This window comes from Cucurbita moschata, unplaced genomic scaffold (assembly GCF_002738365.1).
Source record: "Cucurbita moschata cultivar Rifu unplaced genomic scaffold, Cmos_1.0 Cmo_Scf00016, whole genome shotgun sequence".
Taxonomy (NCBI): domain Eukaryota; kingdom Viridiplantae; phylum Streptophyta; class Magnoliopsida; order Cucurbitales; family Cucurbitaceae; genus Cucurbita; species Cucurbita moschata.
Genome location: NW_019268532.1, coordinates 4,118,219 through 4,136,409, shown reverse-complemented (window position 1 = coordinate 4,136,409; position 18,191 = coordinate 4,118,219). Strand labels below are relative to the sequence as shown.

The 18,191-nt window shown below is 35.2% G+C and overlaps 1 protein-coding gene across 4 annotated transcripts in view; it reads left to right on the top strand.

The window, feature by feature from the left end:
* LOC111454207 (protein FAM135B-like) overlaps positions 1-10,866 on the top strand; it is a 20,342-nt gene extending 9,476 nt beyond the window's left edge. For all 4 annotated transcript variants that reach the window (XM_023095587.1, XM_023095586.1, XM_023095585.1 and 1 more), the window contains 7 exons: positions 499-703; positions 907-966; positions 1,055-1,309; positions 2,223-2,481; positions 2,589-2,794; positions 5,707-5,757; positions 9,855-10,866. In XM_023095587.1, coding sequence (XP_022951355.1) covers positions 499-703; positions 907-966; positions 1,055-1,309; positions 2,223-2,481; positions 2,589-2,794; positions 5,707-5,757; positions 9,855-10,145 — 1,327 coding nt within the window. In that variant the 3' untranslated portion in view covers positions 10,146-10,866. The remainder of the gene's footprint in view (positions 1-498; positions 704-906; positions 967-1,054; positions 1,310-2,222; positions 2,482-2,588; positions 2,795-5,706; positions 5,758-9,854) is intronic.
* Positions 10,867-18,191: the final 7,325 nt, after the last annotated feature.

Genomic DNA, 18,191 nt, shown 5'->3' with positions numbered 1-18,191 from the left:
AAAAAAAAAAAAAAAAAAAAAAAAAAAAAAAAAAAAAAAAAAAAAAAAAAAAAAAAAAAAAAAAAAAAGAAAGAAAGAAAAAAAAAAAAAAAGAAAAGAAAAAGAAAGTCTTATAATTTCCTCTAGCTTTAGTTCCAGGCTTATTTTTATTATTATAGCAGTGGAAGTTTTCATATAAAAATAAAGACATAAGGGTAACTTATCCACTTCAAATAGTTTGCAGCAGAGGATCCTCCCACCCATCTCCGGGAATATCTAAAGTAGACCTGTATTTGGGTTTGTATTTGTGTTTTAGGGTTACTCTGACCGTGATTTGAAATGCAAGACACTTGAAATAATCCAGCCACTGACACTTGTATCACTAAAGGGAAGTTGTAGTTTGGCAAACGTGTACAGTATATGTAAATCCTGTCACATAGTTTTTCTCTCCTCACTCTGACATGTGGTTTTGACATACGTATGTTTCTACATCGAATCATTGGTATTAATGTATCACAGGGCTAACAAAACAAAGATAATAGAACATCTACGGGAGGGATGGGCAAAGGATAGGAGAGCTGAATGGTCAATATGGATGGTTTACTCTAAAGTTGAGATGCCTCATCACTACATTAATAGTGGAAGTGAGGAACCTCCAAACCTTGCCATCCGGAGAAGTGCTGTTCATAAAAGAGTTTCTAGTCTGTGGAAGTTGTCAGATGATGTGAGTAGTTATTTTGCTGAACCCTTTCATAATCATTCTGCACCGGAGGTTGACAATAATTTACTATGCAGAAAGCTTTCATTTCATTTGAACCTTCTTTTACCTCCCATTCTCGACTGCTTTTATTTCTTTTATTCTTTTCTTTCTTGAAACACAAGTAAACTTTTCATGGATCATTATTGGCTTTTCTTAATACATTTCAGCCTGCCCAGACTGCAGCCATGAGAGCTGAGCTTCATCGTCGGAGTATTTTACAAATGAGGGTGGGTTTTAGTTTTGACATTAGATGCTTTATTTCTTTTATGCCCTCAAATTGGACAATTTTGTGAATGAGTTAGTGCTAAATTGCAGATAAATAATAGATGCATCCAAGATCTGCATATATTCAGAGATCCTTCACGAATCCCTATTGTAATCATTGAGCGTGTCATGAATGCTCCTCGACGTTCAATTAGTGAAAATTCATACTTGCGGCATTTTGACATGATTGATGCTATTGGGAAGGACAGTGGGCCAAGCTCTGTAGCCGTAGACAATCTGTCTGGTTCTATGCCAGAAAGGAGTGGTCGCATTTTGAAGATTGTTGTCTTTGTGCATGGGTTTCAGGCAAGTATTGTTCTTCAGATTTATAATTTTATTGAACACACCTTTGTTTTATTCTCTCACCTCTAACCAGTGTCCTCAATCCTTAATAGTTTGATGAAGTTTTTATAATTTCTAATGCAAGAGACTGTTACCGATTTGGAATTTTGCATCAACAATGATTTGTGTTCTATCTTTGCGTAGTTTGTGTTGGCTTGTCACCTTGTATTATATTATGTTTTGAAGGTTCCTAAAAGGTGATATTACCAGAAGACATTTTGTAATTGTTTTATAACTATTTGAAAATTGATCTTAATTTTCTTAATAGTTGCTGCATACTTGGCTCAGGAAGTCAATTGTAACATTAAGTTTTAAAATTTATTTAGGGAAACTTAAACTTGATTAGTGGGTTAAGTACCCTCAATTAGTTAAGTTTTGTGGTCAATAGAGTTATTTTTATGAGTACCTATTTTCGTTTCTTGTTGTATTACATATCTTCAAGTTGGGTTTGATCGTCTTATTGTTGAGTTGGGGCAAATTTTTAAGTGTTTGGTTTTTGCCTAGGTTAGGGTATTTTCATATTTAGGTTTGGGCTTATATAGGGCTTGATTTTGAGTGCTTTGCAGTTGAATTACTATTTTTTGTTCACATAAATGTTTAATTTCTTAGGGTAGGTTAACATAATCAAGTCTTCATAAGATAACACTTCATTTCTTGATTACATCATCATTTGATAATATCTTATATATAGCATAGGTTTTTTTTCCTCATTCAATGATGAAATATGTATCATAAATAATTTTTGTAAGCTAAGCTTGATCCAAGGAAGCCTCTATTCCTGGAGTTTATTGCTTAATGGCCCTTCTTTCCTTTGCATTATATATTTTGAGTATAGATTAGCATGTTGTCTTTACTCGATTAATTGGTGAATCTGTAGGGGCACCATCTTGATCTACGACTTGTTCGGAATCAATGGCTCTTAATAGATCCCAAAATTGAATTTCTTATGTCCGAAGTAAATGAAGAGAAAACTTCTGGTGACTTCAGAGAAATGGGACTGAGGTTGGCACAAGAGGTGATTTCTTTTGTTAAAAAGAAAATGGACAAAGCTTCAAGATATGGGAGTTTACAGGATATTAAGATTAGTTTTGTGGGACACTCCATTGGAAATGTCATTATAAGAACAGCGTTAGCAGGTAGGTGGTAACATTCTTTCTTAATGATTTAAATTTATTGTATGTTATATATTTCTAATGATAGTTAAAATTGATAATATTTATATTTTGTTGTTTGCAATTTGCAGAAAGTATCATGGAGCCCTATCATCGTCATCTCTATACTTATGTTTCAATATCTGGTCCACACTTGGGTTATCTTTACAGTTCAAACTCGTTGTTTAACTCTGGCCTGTGGCTTTTGAAGAAGCTCAAGGGAACACAGTGTATTCATCAGCTGACTTTTACGGATGATCCAGATCTACAAAATACGTTCTTCTACAGACTGTGCAAGGTACTGATTTTTCTAAACATTTTCTCTCTCCTACTTGCTCTCTTGGAAGTATGAGGCTGTTATTTTTTCTTTATTCATGCATCTATTTTTTTATCCAAAAATAAAACTTTTCATTCAAAAAATAAAACAAGACTAATGCTTAAAAGATACAAACTTCATTATGGAGTGTAAAGAAAAGAACCCGAGATAAAAGAAACTGAGAAACAATTACAAGTTATGAGAATAAAAAAGAGTACAAAAATAAAGCCTCATTGATATGCTGATTCGAAATGATCAGACTTAGAAAGAAACTTGTCTTAAAAAATTCTCTTGTTTCTTTCCGTCCCCAACTCCGATAATAAAGCTTTGATCCCATTAATCCAAAGAAGTCTAGGTCTCCAAGCTAATGCAGGACTAATAGTAAGTTGGAGAACGTTTTCCTATAAGACATTGGAAAGCACGTACTGAAAGTTGAAAATGGAATTGTACTTGAACCAACACTTCATCGAATAAACACACCCAAAGAAAATATTTTCATCTCCTGCTTCGAGCCATTGTCATTTACTTTTCTGGATCTAGGTTCCTTCTGTCAGCTGTAGCTCCAATAATTCACCTTTGACTGAATAGTGAATGCCAAGTTCCGAGGAGCTAAAAAGGATTGTGTCTGCTTTAGCATCATTAGTAGCGATTTTTTGGTAGCAAACTCTTCTCCTAACTCTTCCTTCTAGTTTCAAAATCAATAAATCATTCTTTTATAGCCACTTTCAGATTTCTAAGTTTGGAGGCTATCACATATCCCCATATGACGAGCTAAGGATTGTTCATTATCTTACCCCAATCTGAATTATTCAACCAAGAGTTCTAAAACCAAAAAGGAGATTGCCCCGAAACAGAACTTCCAGCTTCAAAAAGTAAAGTGTTTGAAAATGAGTGAGCTTGTTGGACAACCTTGAATTATCAAACAATACATCCCAATATTTAGAGAAAATATATATCTATCAAGGACTTCGAAGAATCATCCCCCATACTGGACCATGATGGATAAAGGCAATTCCATACTGTCTAACTCTTCAATTACTCTAGTAAAATTCTGCAAATTTAGGCTATGATGATTAATAAATTTCTTCAAGGCTAATCTTCTGGAACAATCCCGTGGTCTCTACCATGTAGCAAGATGACATAACAAGGACAACTTAAATTCCTTTTAAATTTAGAGTGGGTATTTCCCAAATTTGAAGGCCACAAACTTCAACAGGAGATTAGAACTTGGCTGGTGCAACATTAGAAGAAGGTAAAACTTCTGAAATAGAATTGATATGATCAAATCTTGAGGAAGATCATTACTCTTTGTAATAATCCTGAAAATGCACACCCAATTCATCTGCACAAGTCCTCTCAAGAAAATCATCTGAGTCATTATTCATAGGCTTTAAATCTGACTCAGCGCTACTCAAACTGTCATAAGATTCACCATCCGACACATTCACACATAAGGGAGAGGTAGATTGAGGAACAGAAAGGTCTTTGGCAGGCTGGAGAACTCCTTTTGACCAAATACATCTGAATAAGCTGAAGATATATCACATAATTTGCTTTGAATGAGAATTAAATGCTGAAAATTCGTTTGCTTGACTTTGGGAATCAATAGGGAAGAGCAAGACTCTTCACTAATATCTTCAATACTCATGTTCGTCTTGAGGATGGTAGGACTCAGAGGTGGCACCTTTTTTCAAGTATAAATTGATCAAAGAAAGGATGGTAATTCACTGTAGTAATGAACAACTAAGGATCAAATAAAGGTTGCTGGTACCTCCAAAATCTTCAGTGGTCATCTAACTATTGAGAGAATACCATGGAGTGATAGGAGTCCACAGGAGAGTTAAAAATGTTCAAAAGACTGGTTGCTGATATTTGTTGGGAAGGATAGAATCAGTCAAGGAATTTGTGGCAGATTGCGAGGTGTATCAATGAAACATATACAAAGTTCAGTTGCCCGTTTGATTATTCCAAGCCTTCCATATTTGAAATTACTCTGGAAGACTCTATGTTCTCCCCAGAATCAGGTGTTGGACTCATTGACAAAATACACCCATTTCTTCATGTTGGACCATCCTTTGGCCACTTCTGCAGTGGCTGAAGTATTTACTAAAGATGTGGTTAGATTACACGGGGTTCCCAACTCCATAGTCTCAGATCATGACAAGATACTGGTATTTTAGTCTTTTAACTTGCTATTGTATGGTCAATTTTCAAATTGTTTTTCCTTTGGTTAGTCTACTGCCCTCCCAAAGGATTCTTTCGTCTTTTTATCTTCTACACTTGCGGGTTGCCCATTCCAAAAGGGAAAAGGAAATTGCTTTGTATGATTTTTGTTCGAGCCTCCTTTTGGAGTATATGAAGTGAAAGGAACCAAAATGTCTTCAAAGGTAAGGAATACTCTTTTGGTAGTATGTTGGTTGATATGGTTATTTTAGCTTTTCATCTCTTATACCAAATTGGCAAGAAAAACTCCATTTGATCGGGGTCTCCCCCCTCTTTGTTATTTTGTATTATCAAAAAAGGTAATTGCTTGGGTTAAGTTTCATTTTTCTGTTATTTTTGGATTTTTATTCTTGCTATATTAAAAAGCTTGGAACTTCCGATTTCTGTGTTGCTTTGAACTTTATCTGCTAGGACAGGCGGATATTTAATGCTTGTCAGTGTTTCTAATCTTCAAAATGGTAGGTTCGAACATTGTTGAACTACGGACTTCTGGTTGAGTATGAAATAAGAAACGGTGTAATGTACTTGCATGCCTGTGAATAACATACATAGATAATGATGATATTATGAATTTAAATGAAATTGCTTCTACTATTTATAGTCAGTCTGATGAGAAGTTCCAGGCATCTATTGATACTGTGTATACTAATTTCATTATTATTTTTTTTCAGCAAAAGACGTTGAACAATTTCAAGAACATAATCTTGTTTTCGTCACCGCAGGTATCTTCTATTTCAGAGGTTCCTTTACGTATTTTTTATGTTGATGTGCTATGAGTCAATTTCCCTCTTGTAGGTAATCTGTTTATTTGTTGTTAAAAGTAGTGTGTCGAGCAGGGTGACACGATCCATATAAAAATTGGAACTGTATGTCCTGATAGTATCTATTGAACATAAATGAGTTGTTCAAAAATTTAACTGGCACGTATCTTCTATTTCATAGGCTCCTATCACATAATTTTTATGTTGATGTGCTGATTCATTTTACCTTTGGTAGGTAAGCTGTTTATTTGTTGTTACGGGTAGTGTGTCTAGTAGGATGACATGATCCATATAAAATATGGAAGTGCATGTGTTGAAGAAATAGCCTTGTAATCCCATTCCATTCAGTAAGGGAACTAGTTAGTCAATTTTTATTTCTTTGTTGTTACCTATTCTCTAGAGGTTTTAGTTTTTCTTTATTATAAAAAGACTATGGACTTCACTAGCGACCACCTTCATCCTTGAGCAATCAAAAACAGAAGTGAGTTTTACTCTTCACTTTGATGCCTCCCCGATTGAGTCTAGTCCAACAAGCTAGAGTACTTTCCACCATACGTCCTTCATTTGTGGTGTCACCGTCAATGATTAGAGCTTGAAGCTTCTTCACAACATTGAAGTGAAGCTGCTCGGCCAAGGTAGCCTTGAGTTCCCACAAGAGTTTTCGGAGACGGGGTTTGCTTATCACATGGGTCACAAGATTTGAGAGACAGGGTTTACCGTGGTAGTTGGTATCAAAATCAAAACATTTTGAACAGACCTTGCTAGAGATTACTTCAATCAAACCTTATCCCCATACTTTCGATCTCAAGGAATTATCAAGGATTCTTCGTGTATTATTATGCCTTAGGAGTGGTCGAGAGGAGAAATGGACACCTTTTAAGCACTACTTGAGCCTTGTTTATCCACAAAAAACATGCCAACGATTTATGGGGAGAGAGAGAGATCTTACTGCAACTCTCATAATTAATTGTTTTCATCTTGTGTCTTGAATAATTTAAGCCCAATGTTAGTACTAAATAATTTTCGTCCTCACTTTCGGATGTCTAATGACCTCACATCCTACATAATTTGGATGCACAACACTAGAGGCGAACTCGAACCGAGAGCAATAAATTGTGTTTTTTTAGGGTAGTTTTCGACTACAAAGGGGGTACAAATGTTATAGCTCTCGATCTAAGAAGTCTTACATCTCAATTGATGTGACATTCACTGTGCATAAATCGTTCTTCTCTTAGGTCTCTATTTAGGGGAGAACGTAGGTGATTGTAGAGAGTCCTTGGGAAACCGTTGAACGCTTGGACGCACGAAATATAGCACCAACAATTGGGTCCAACCCTACTTTCCATTCCAATCATGGTTCCAATTCTACTACAGCAGAGTCGTTGACTAAACCATTAACCACCTCTATTTCTAGTCACTGATTAAACCATCCATTCCACCTCCATCAATTCCGTTGTCCTTATATATGCTAGAAGGAAACTCATTTCATAATTGATGAAAGTCCAAACATCCAAACTCAACTCAAAAGGAGGATGTAACATAGGTGCCAATAGATGATGAACCTATAGCTCTTCGAAAACCCACTAGAGAATGCACAAAACAAACAACCCTTTATAGCCCACTATCAAACTATATCTCTCTTGAAAGACTATCTCCATCATACCAAAGTTTACCGAGTCTAATTCAACTTTTATACTTCACACACTTCCTGAAGCTTTATCCAAAAGAGAATGACAGGATGCTATTAGAGAAGAAGCGTATGCTCTAGAAGAGAATTACACGTAGGAAGCTGTGGAAAGAATAACGCGTAGGAAGTAGTGATTAGGCCAAAAGAAAAGACTATTGTTGGTTGTAGGTGGTTTTTTACATTGAAGTACAGGGCTGATGAAACGTTGGAAAGATATAAAGCAAGGTTAATAGCTAAGAGATACACTCAAACTTTTGGTAAAACGGACATTTGCACTAGTTGTGAGGATGAACATCGTAAGAAGATCGTTACCCTGGGCTACCAACTTAAATTGGCAGCGATCACAGTATGATGTGAATGGTGCATTTATTCATAATGATCTAAATGAGGAAATCTATATAAGCATTCCTCCTGGATTTGAAAGCTCAAGTATACAAATTGAGAAAGATCATGTATGGACTAAAACAATCGCAAAGACGTGATTTGGAAGATTTTCAAAGGTTATGAACGATGGGGGTATAAGTAAAGTCAAGGAGATTACACTCTCTTTATCTAGTATTCAGAATGATGGGAAGTTACAATGTTTCTAGTGTACATCATATTCATTGTAGATAATGAAGAAGAAAAACTATTCTTTTACCTTAGAAGAAAATTGATGAAAGAATTTGAAATCAAAGAACTTGGAAGGCTGAAGTAGTAGTTCACCTTATTGAAGTAGCATACTAAGCTTAGAGTAATTTCTTTCTAAGCTTAGAGTAATTTCATATCACAATAGAAATATGTGATGAATTTCCTGATGGAAATAGGAATGAGTGGATGTAAACTTGCAACAAGGCCAATGGATCCACATAAAAAATTGGGATTGTCAAAAGAACTGGGGGGTGAACAGAGAAATGTAATGTACCAAAGGCTAGCAAGGAGGCTTATATATCTAGTTCACACTCGACCTGATAGATCTTACTTGGTTAGTGTAATTAGCCAATTTATTCATCATCTGCGGGAGCCTCACATTCATGCAGCGCATAGAGTATTACGTTATTGGAAAGGAACTTATTAAAGTTTTTCTGCAATAACAAATCAAATATTTACATTGCACTGATTGGACAAAACCTATTGAAATTAATCAACATTTTGTCGTGGAGAAATTAAAGAGGGTAGTATGCATTAGTTTTGTGCCTTTGCACGTTCAACTAGCAGATATACTAACACAGATAAAGGGAGAAAGTCCGATAGAGTTAGAAGATAATCTTTGATGACTTATAGATTAAGGTTGAAGGTCCAATAAAGTAGTTATGCGACAACAAATGAACTATCAATACCACATATAATCCTATCCAGCATGATAGAACAAAACCTATTGAATTGATCTACATTGTATTAAGAAGAAATTAGAGAAAAGGATAGTATGCATTAGTATTTTGCCCTCACAACTTCAACTAGCAGATATACTAACAAGAGGACTTCACAGTTCAATGAATTAGTATCCAAGTTGGGAATGAAAGATATCTATTCCTCAGGGGTGTGTAGAAGGAATAACCTTGATTTGAAGAATATTTGTGTAATTCATAGCCTTAAATTAGAAGATATTTGTGTAATCCCATTAAATAAGAGAAGTAGTAGATCTCCCTACCTAATGTTTTGGGATTTATTTAGATTTATTATTACTTAGTATCTAGGGATTTATTCAGATTTATTGTTTTCTAGTATCTAGGGATATAGTTAGCTTTTCTGTATTATGAAAGACAGACACATGTACCTCTTTGAACAATTAATGCCGCATAAATAAACTATTGCTATAGAGAATTAATTGGTTTAGGATTTAATCTATTTTAGTCCATGTACTTGTTATTCCAAAACATAGTACTTTCAAGCCTTTGTCCAATTATCACTATATTTTCATAATGTCTATTTTGGTCTATAGTTGTTAAAAGTAACCATTTTGGTCTCTTTATTTTCACATTCATCTTATTTAAGCTCAACCTTGCATCAACATTTTTAATTACTGTCGTATTTGTATTAAAGTTTTTCATTGTATATAGATTTGTGTTAGAATTTTTTACTAATAAAATGGTCACATTCTAGCAATATATAAACCAAAACAAACATTTTGGAAGTACACGGCCTTAAATTGGATAAAAGCTGAAAAGGTCCAAATGAAGATTTAATTATTTATTTAAATGTCTATCTTCAGTCAACACCTTTTGTGCATCTCTTTGCCTTTGGGCGATCGAATGGCTTCCCACAAAAACAACTATTCGAATTTATTATTGTTCTGCTAGATTTGTAGATAATGGGTTGAACTCAGACTTCTGTAGTAGGGTTCTGTATTGGCTCCTTTGGTTGTGTGTATTGATTCATTGCATAATTGCAGGATGGCTATGTCCCTTATCATTCTGCCCGGATTGAAACATGCCAGGCAGCTTCAATGGACAACTCAAGAAAAGGAAAGTTATTCCTTGATATGCTGAATGATTGTCTGGACCAAATTCGGGCCCTTTCCTCTGAACAAAGAGTGTTCATGCGTTGTGATGTGAACTTTGACACCTCTGCTTATGGCAAGAATTTGAACACCATTATTGGACGGGCAGCTCATATCGAGTTTTTAGAATCTGACATTTTTGCAAGATTCATAATGTGGTCTTTCCCAGAGTTATTTAGATGATGGTCACAAATAGGAGACGCCCATGGTATGGCTCCTGATGTGGTCTTTCCGTGGGTTATCTAACATGTATTTATCATGGCTTCCTTACTCACCTCCATGTCAGCACCAGGATCAAAGTAAAGGACAGTTTTTGGGCTTATTATTGGAGTCTATCATATTGTACACATGAAATTGGGTGATTCATGGAGACGTGAACGTAGTCTGAAGTGTACTGCCTAAACTATTGTTCTGCGGTAAGGAGTTAAGTTATCCTTGTTGGCCAAATGAGAGTCTGGATAATGATTTCGTGTTTAAAATCCAAAATCAAGTTCTTTCTCTTCTTTGGTAGATAGACCAGTGGGAAAGTGACGGGCTAATACTAATTTTGTCATGCTTTTGTTGCATCCCTGTTTAGACATGGAATGCAGGGCGAAGTGGTTAGTTGCTGCTTATATCTAGCATGCGTTTAGTAGACTCGGTATCTGTCTTAATTCTATTGATTAGGCCATTATTGTCTTTGAGCAGCTTCTGCCTCTTTGATCTGTTTCCAGATCAATCTCAATTGTTCTGATAATGGAATGCGGTAGGAGAATTACGGTCTTTTTGGCTGGACTGTTCAACTAGCCTATTTATTGCTATTTTTCCATATTGGAATTGAGGTTTCTTGTATTTTATTAATATTATGAAGTAGGTGATATCATATTTTTCAGGTTGCAATAGTATCTGAAACTAGTTTAGAGTTGCTCTGGGTGAATCACTTTAGTTTTTGTGAATGATTTTTTCTCCAAGTATTTCTTTCTTTGAGGTTGTTGTTCAAATCTTCATCCTTAGTTTGTTATCTAAAAAAACCACTTTAGTTTTGTATCCTGAACAATTTCTGTGTGCTTGGTGGTCAATTTAGGATGAACTAATCTTTTAAGACCATTCATCATGTGATGCTTTAGTCCTATCGCTCAGATCGAAACATCTTTCGGTAGTGAAAATTAATGATGTTGAAACATTTGTAGCCATCCGTAGGTTTTCGTGTATGGCGTATATAGACAGTTATCAATTAGGTGGGATATCATTGCAATAAACACAAATAGAAGAAGACATTCGTAGGTTTTCAACGTGTTCATGAATGTCATTTGTGTTGTCAATGCTGAAAGTATATGTACTTAAAGAGCTACGCAACATTTCTTGAATGAATGAACTTCATCTTTTCCCCTATGATAGTTGTTGGTGACAACAGTATCTATAGTTTCATGTGCGTAGTTCATCGACTTCTTTAGTAAATAACCATTTGTTGATGCATTGGCTGAAGGCATTGTAGAAATGCTTGATCACAAAGCATGTAGATAAGTTGTAGTGTGACATTTTTTAATAAGCTTTTTGAATCTCCCCTATGCTATGCTATGCTGCATCTGTGGCTTCACTGTGTACCTGTTAAAAGGTTGATGATGAAAGTCCCACCGGCCAATTTAGAGAATGATCATGGGTTTATAATCAAAGAATACTCTCTATTGGTATGAGGCCTTTTGGGGATGCTTAAAGCAAAGCCATGAGAGCTTATTCTCAAAGGGGACAATATCATACCATTGCAGAGAGTCGTATTCGTCTAACATGATATTAGAGTCATGCCCTAAACTTAGTCGTGCCAATAGATGGTAATGTCGAACAAAGGACTCCAAAAAGAAAAAAATGGAGTTAAGCCTCGATTAAGGAGAGACGTGCTGTGTTCGAGGGGAGGTGTTGGATGATGGAAGTCCCACATCGGCTAATTTAGCGAATGATCATGGGTTTATTATCAAAGAATACTCTCTCCATTGTATGAGGTTTGAAGCCCAAAGCAAAGTCATGAGAGCTTATTCTCAAAGTGGACAATATCATACCATTGTAGAGAGTCGTGTTCGTTTAACGGCTCTCTCCCCTATATTGATAATTTATTTAGGGAAAAATATTTCAAAATAATTTTTTTTCACGAAATTGTCCCGGATCAGGTGGAAAAAGTTCAGCCATGCTTCTTTGCTGCCCTACATAGAAAAAGGCAACAGCTTAAGACAAACTGGTTTGTTCATGAACCCTATTAGGGAAAGAATTGCAAATTCTTAAATATTACATTATGTGCTTGTGTTCATGACCCCTATTAGCTCTCAATTTAGATTCACAATCAAAATATTTTAAATTGATATGTTAGAGATTGTTAATCAAATCTTATCTCAATAGATAATTTTAATCTCTAGGCAATGCCATGATTTTTGATTCGGTATGTTGTCCTAAAAAATTTAAACCTAACAGAAGTCGTCAACTAATTTCATTCTCATCTTCGAACATCAAATGGTTTCATACTCTATATGTTTGGGTGCACCGTGTTTGTTTATGTTTACCAAAGAGGAAATTTGATTCGAAAAGGGCATAATATACATTAGTTTTGTGTCGTAACAACTTCAACTAACATGTATAGGACTTCACAACTCAATACTTCATGAGTTAGTATCCGAGATAGGAATGGATTATTCCTCGGTTTGAGGAAAAGCGCGAAAAGAATGACCTTGATTTAATGAGTATTTGTGTAATTTGTGTAATTCCTAACCTTTAAGTTAAAATAATATTTGTGTAATCTCATTGAATAAGAGAAGTTACCTAATATCTAAGGATTTATTTAGAAATATTGTTATGTCTTATCTCGGGTTTAAGGCTTCATTTCACTCGTTCCCGATTTTAATAAATAAGAGCTTATTTTGAAGAATTTTTTTTTTTTAATATTTCAATTAAATTATTCATCAAACAGCTTCCTAAATCATTGGACATTTTTCATTTTCCAGCTGGATTATGTTTCTAAAATGGAATCTAATTTACAATTATTGTAAAATTAATAATAAAATTATTATTGATATAATTAAATTTATTAGTTTATTGAACATAGAAATAGAATCTGTAGCAGATAAAGACAAGAGAAGAAGGTGAGCATCTTCCATGTGGACTCCCATAATTGTTTCATCAATTCTATCATTTTATCAATATTTCCCATTCTTTTCTGTTTTCTAAAATGCTTCAATTATTTATTTTATAATATTCCTCATCAAATTATAGATGTCTCAACAAAAATACCCTAAAAAATTACATAATTATTGGGTTCTAAATAAGAAATTCTTTTACCATGGGTAATACTTAAAAGTTAAATATAAAGATAAATTCTAACGAACTAAACCTCGGGTGGTCACCTAATCAAAAAAGTTGAGATCAAATTCTTTCTATTCTTCTAGCCAGACTAACTAGAGAACTAAAGGGCAGTCGGAGGGTCTCCGAAGTAAATTCCTTTATAGTTTCAAAATTATAAAAATTAAATTTTAATTGTTTTTAAGTTGGGAGACCAAATTCATAGTTTTTACCGGAAAAAAATAGTTGTAAGAATCTTCAACGTACCATCGGAGAGACTTTAGTCACTAACCCCTGAAGGCGCTACCTTACCCTATAAAGAATGAAGGCCCTTACGGCACCCGACGTAAGAACGGTACTTATAATAAGTAAATATGATAAAAAATTAACAATATAAATAGGTCATATGATGTTACCGAGCGTTAATAAATATATTTGAATTAGTAGTGATTTCATTGATGTAGTTTTAAAAAAAGAATAATTTAGAGGAAAAAGCACTTTGGGAGGCACTCCTATGGTTGTGTCCTCTAAAGCATGTTTATGCATATTTTGGTGAGTATCAATAATGACAAAATTTGATGTTGGACATGTTTGTGTGACATTCATTGAACTATATATTCTCATACTTGAATTATATATCAAACATTCTAATTATTATGGGCCTCTCAACCATATGATATGTTTCAAATTCATATTATATATATATATATATATATATTATATTATATGATAAGTGAGGTGTGTCAACTATATGATATGACATGTACATTTATTGTTTCCATCTGGGTAGCACATGCCTCATGTAGACTATATTCATTAGACTCATTCTTCTTAGTTATCGTTCGGTAAAATAACTTCAAGCTAATGATAATGACACGTTTTAAGATATTATGCAACGTATGCTGACTAAGATGAAATGAGTCTGAAAGTATAATGCACGACGAGAAGGGGACACGGGGAGGAGGGGCCTAAGGGGGAACCGTGAAAGAGATGGATGAGAGCGGGTCGTATAGTGAACATGTGAAGGTGTCATGGAAGAGGAGATGAAACACATGGGGGGATGGAGGGAACATAGAATGAAAGCTAAATGGTCTTTTATTTCGGCTCTCCATGTGACTCATAATCCCCACTTTTGTGCGTCTTGGTCAAGCCACAACCAACATATGGAGCCACCTCTTCCTATATCATTTTGGGTGCAAAAACCTCGAGTTTAGCTTCTATCTCCCGTTTTTTTTTTTTTTTACTTTCGATCTCTTTCGTTCTTTGTTGCTTTTTTTTTTGCGAGTAATGTTCGTTGGTCGTCGATGTACCCTGACGTTTGATTCTGTTGTTGCTCATATGTGAGTCATCATAGTAGATCGAGGTTATCCATCATGTGTTTGTACGATCAATCAGTGTCGGTTTCTTCTTTGTAGAATTGGTTAGACCAAGGTTGTTTTTGAGGTCCCACTTTAAAATATTGGAACACAAAGTCAAACTAAACAAATTTCAAAATATATATTTGTTACCGAATTGACTTTCAAAGGTTTGAATCTTAGACTATGACTAAATAGACCAAAAAAGACCAAAAGAAAAATAAAATAAAAGATAAAAATACAGTTAGATTTAAATCGAAATTAAAATAAACAATAGTGCAATTATATACCAAACGAAATCCTAATACATGACGGTATTGTTTAAATTTATTACAAATGGGAAAATTGATTTGGGGTACAATTACAAATTGAAATACAAAAAACTCAAAAGGTAAAAACGGACTGGTGCTCCAGAATGACCCCCTTTGTGACCGCACAACTCTCAAACAGTCCCCCACCTCGACCAGTAGCTACGAACACTTGAAAAGAAAGAAGGGAAAAGAGGTAAATATAAAAATACTCAGTAAGCAACCTACTCGTAGGCTCTCATTACATCTTTAACCTAACAGGTATTTATGGGCTTTTCTCTAGTCTCTAGGAAGTTCGAGCCTAATCTCTACTGTTGTCTGAGCATTTGGGATGCCTCAAAGTTCTGATCGGCTCTCTAGCTACACATAGACTCACTTTGGGTTCAAAGGAGGTAATTCACCCATCTCTGGAATTGCGGGTCTGTCGGTATCAAATCTCATCTCCAAGGCGAAACTACTTTTATGCTCTTAGACTTACTCAACTTGCATAGTCACACCCGCCAATAACCAATATCCTAGGTTGATGCAATACCTTATAAAATCTGTTAGGGCAGTATGACACCTATCAGGTCTGAAAATCATCCATGGAAGGTCAGGTGGCGACCTTTCCACGTACCCATAAAGTCACCTTGAATTTGGAGGAGCAATCTTTGTGTGCTAGCCCACCACTAGGTCATTTGTGTGGTCCCACACCCTCTCTCATGATAGGTTACTATGTAGAGGTCGGTTGAGGAGACTCATGTCCATTTCCACCAAATAGGGACATCTAATCTACTCAGACGCATTACACTAGCTTAGGCCTGACTCGATAGTACTTGTTCTCGTACTGCTTGGTAGGGGTGTTGCTGGCGCTAAGGGTGTATCAGAGAAGATAGGAGGTAGAGACTCTGGTGACGCCATCACAATGCTACTAAGACTAGCCTATTAAGCTTTCATAGTCGTCCTTGCCATGGAAGTCTACTAGGTTCTTAGGGGCGTCTAGACAATTTAATTCTCGTATCTTATTTCTAGGACATTTAGGACTAACTCCTCGAGCTGTTCCCTTATCTGGGTGCACACAATTCTAGACCTCTGATCGCTGCTCACATTCTTAGGATGTAGAATTTACTGAAAACGTATTAATCTAGGTTAACGTATAATCCGCTCTAGCTGTAGTGCTCTATTCTTAACTTGGTTCTCTCATGCAAGCTTGTTAGGTACCTATTGATACACCTAAAGCACGAATATTCGATTTATTACTTAAGTCATCTCTTGCTACTAAGGAGATGAGCGGCTAGGTGACTTAATGTGGACTTTCAACTCAAGGGTACTCTAATCAAACTCCTCATGTTCTTCTTAGTCTGGGAACACTAACGTCTAGACGCTCTGCATGATCCTAATGTGTTCAGTTTATTGGTGGTGTCCTAACCTAAGTCATCCTCTAGTCAACCTAACTCTAGTGTCTAAGTTCTAACTCTCGTAGATAAACACACTCTACATGGAGAAGACACAATCAATCACGTGAAGCTAACATACAATATCATGCTAACATACAAGCTTAACGGAGAAATAACATTCATCAATCGTCTGGAGCCTCCATTCTAGCATAGAGGAAAGCATATTGAACAACATACCTCTCAAAATCTTGACCTAGGTGCATTTTGGTAATTTTCCACATCATACATAGCTTACTCGACTAAACTGCCGTACTTGAGTTCTATCATGCATAATTCCTTTCTAGCTCGTTGAAAACATAAAAACCAGCATGCATCTAGCATTCTCATTCTAGGGGTTGTCTTGTGATTTTTCTTTACATACATAGCAGTTATCCAAAAACGACATTCTAAAGTCCTAAACATGCATATTCTAACCTTCTAAGGCAAGGAATAGTTGCATGCTAGCACATCCTAACTGTTCCTACCAGTATTATTTGAAAAAGTATGAGGGGCTACTTACATGGATGGCGCGTACCTTCCCAAGCTACCTTTTCTCTAATAGGTTCCAATTCAAGCAAAATTATTGTTAGTATCGAAATTAAGGCGAAAAACTAACGAACATAGGCCAAATGGGGCAAAAAGGTGCTTATCATGCACCTCAAGCGCCTCCCAGAGGATCTCCCACATGCATTGTCATTAATCATCTATTCTGTTACCGGGTCTCAAAACACCGATTATCTAGGCTTTGGTGAAAATCAAAATCTTCATCATCTAACCTTTGATCAAAAACCAGAATGTAGATCATCTAATCTGTGACCATGATCATATGATAAACGCATCAATTGCCATAGTTTATTTCACAAATCAAATGTTATTTAGTCCATGCAAGAGGTTTCATAAACTAAAGGTTAATCAAAATTACTTTGAAGAAATATGGAGAAAGTTCAGACCGATCTTAATCTTTCTTACTCCAATTCGTCTATCGATTGAATCTTCTATTCTTCTTGGCAATAACTTGAGAAACGACATAATAAGTGTTTTCTCTTTATCTAATAAAAACGTAATTGCCTAATCCTATCGTATTCTATCAATCATTTAGGTTATTACTTGAGTATGATTCTCCTGTATGACAACGACATATTATTCACAATTTTATTAATGACCTCGGATTTTTCATACAATGAGTAATATTATATTGTATAGAATAATCAAAATTATTATTAAAATTAAATAATTAAGTGCGAGGTTTTATATGAAAAACTCCCAACACCGTGTATATTTTTACAAGGTACTATGCTCGAAGATACTTAGTTTTGCTAAAGGGTTACCAACTAACCTCTAATAATGCATTGTCTTACATGAATGACTCACATAAGCGTGGTAGTTGATGATTAAGGATGTTTGATACTTTAGTGTCTTGAAATATCCATAGTATAAACTTTGGAATGACGATGCAACAACTTTTGAATCACTTAAATCAAGACTACAACGAAGAAGTTATAGCGGAAACAAGATGGAGTAGAAAATACTCGATGTGAAGATATGATAGATGAGTTGACATCATGGACCAATCATGTAATAATGACCATAAATTTTTACTTACCTAGAGTCGTTACCGTCATCATAACGTAATCATTTTGTGCAAAATTAAGCGTTTAAACTTTATCATAAAACATAAACTTCATCTTAAAACAGTGTCATGGACTTGTGTGTTTGAAAATATCTTTAACACAATACAACGAAATACTAAATTAAATAAATAAGCTTTAAAATTAAACACCCTATTCTAACCTAAATCTAAAGAAAATAAGTACAACTACCCTATGCACGTGTCATGGTCTCAAATTGCGA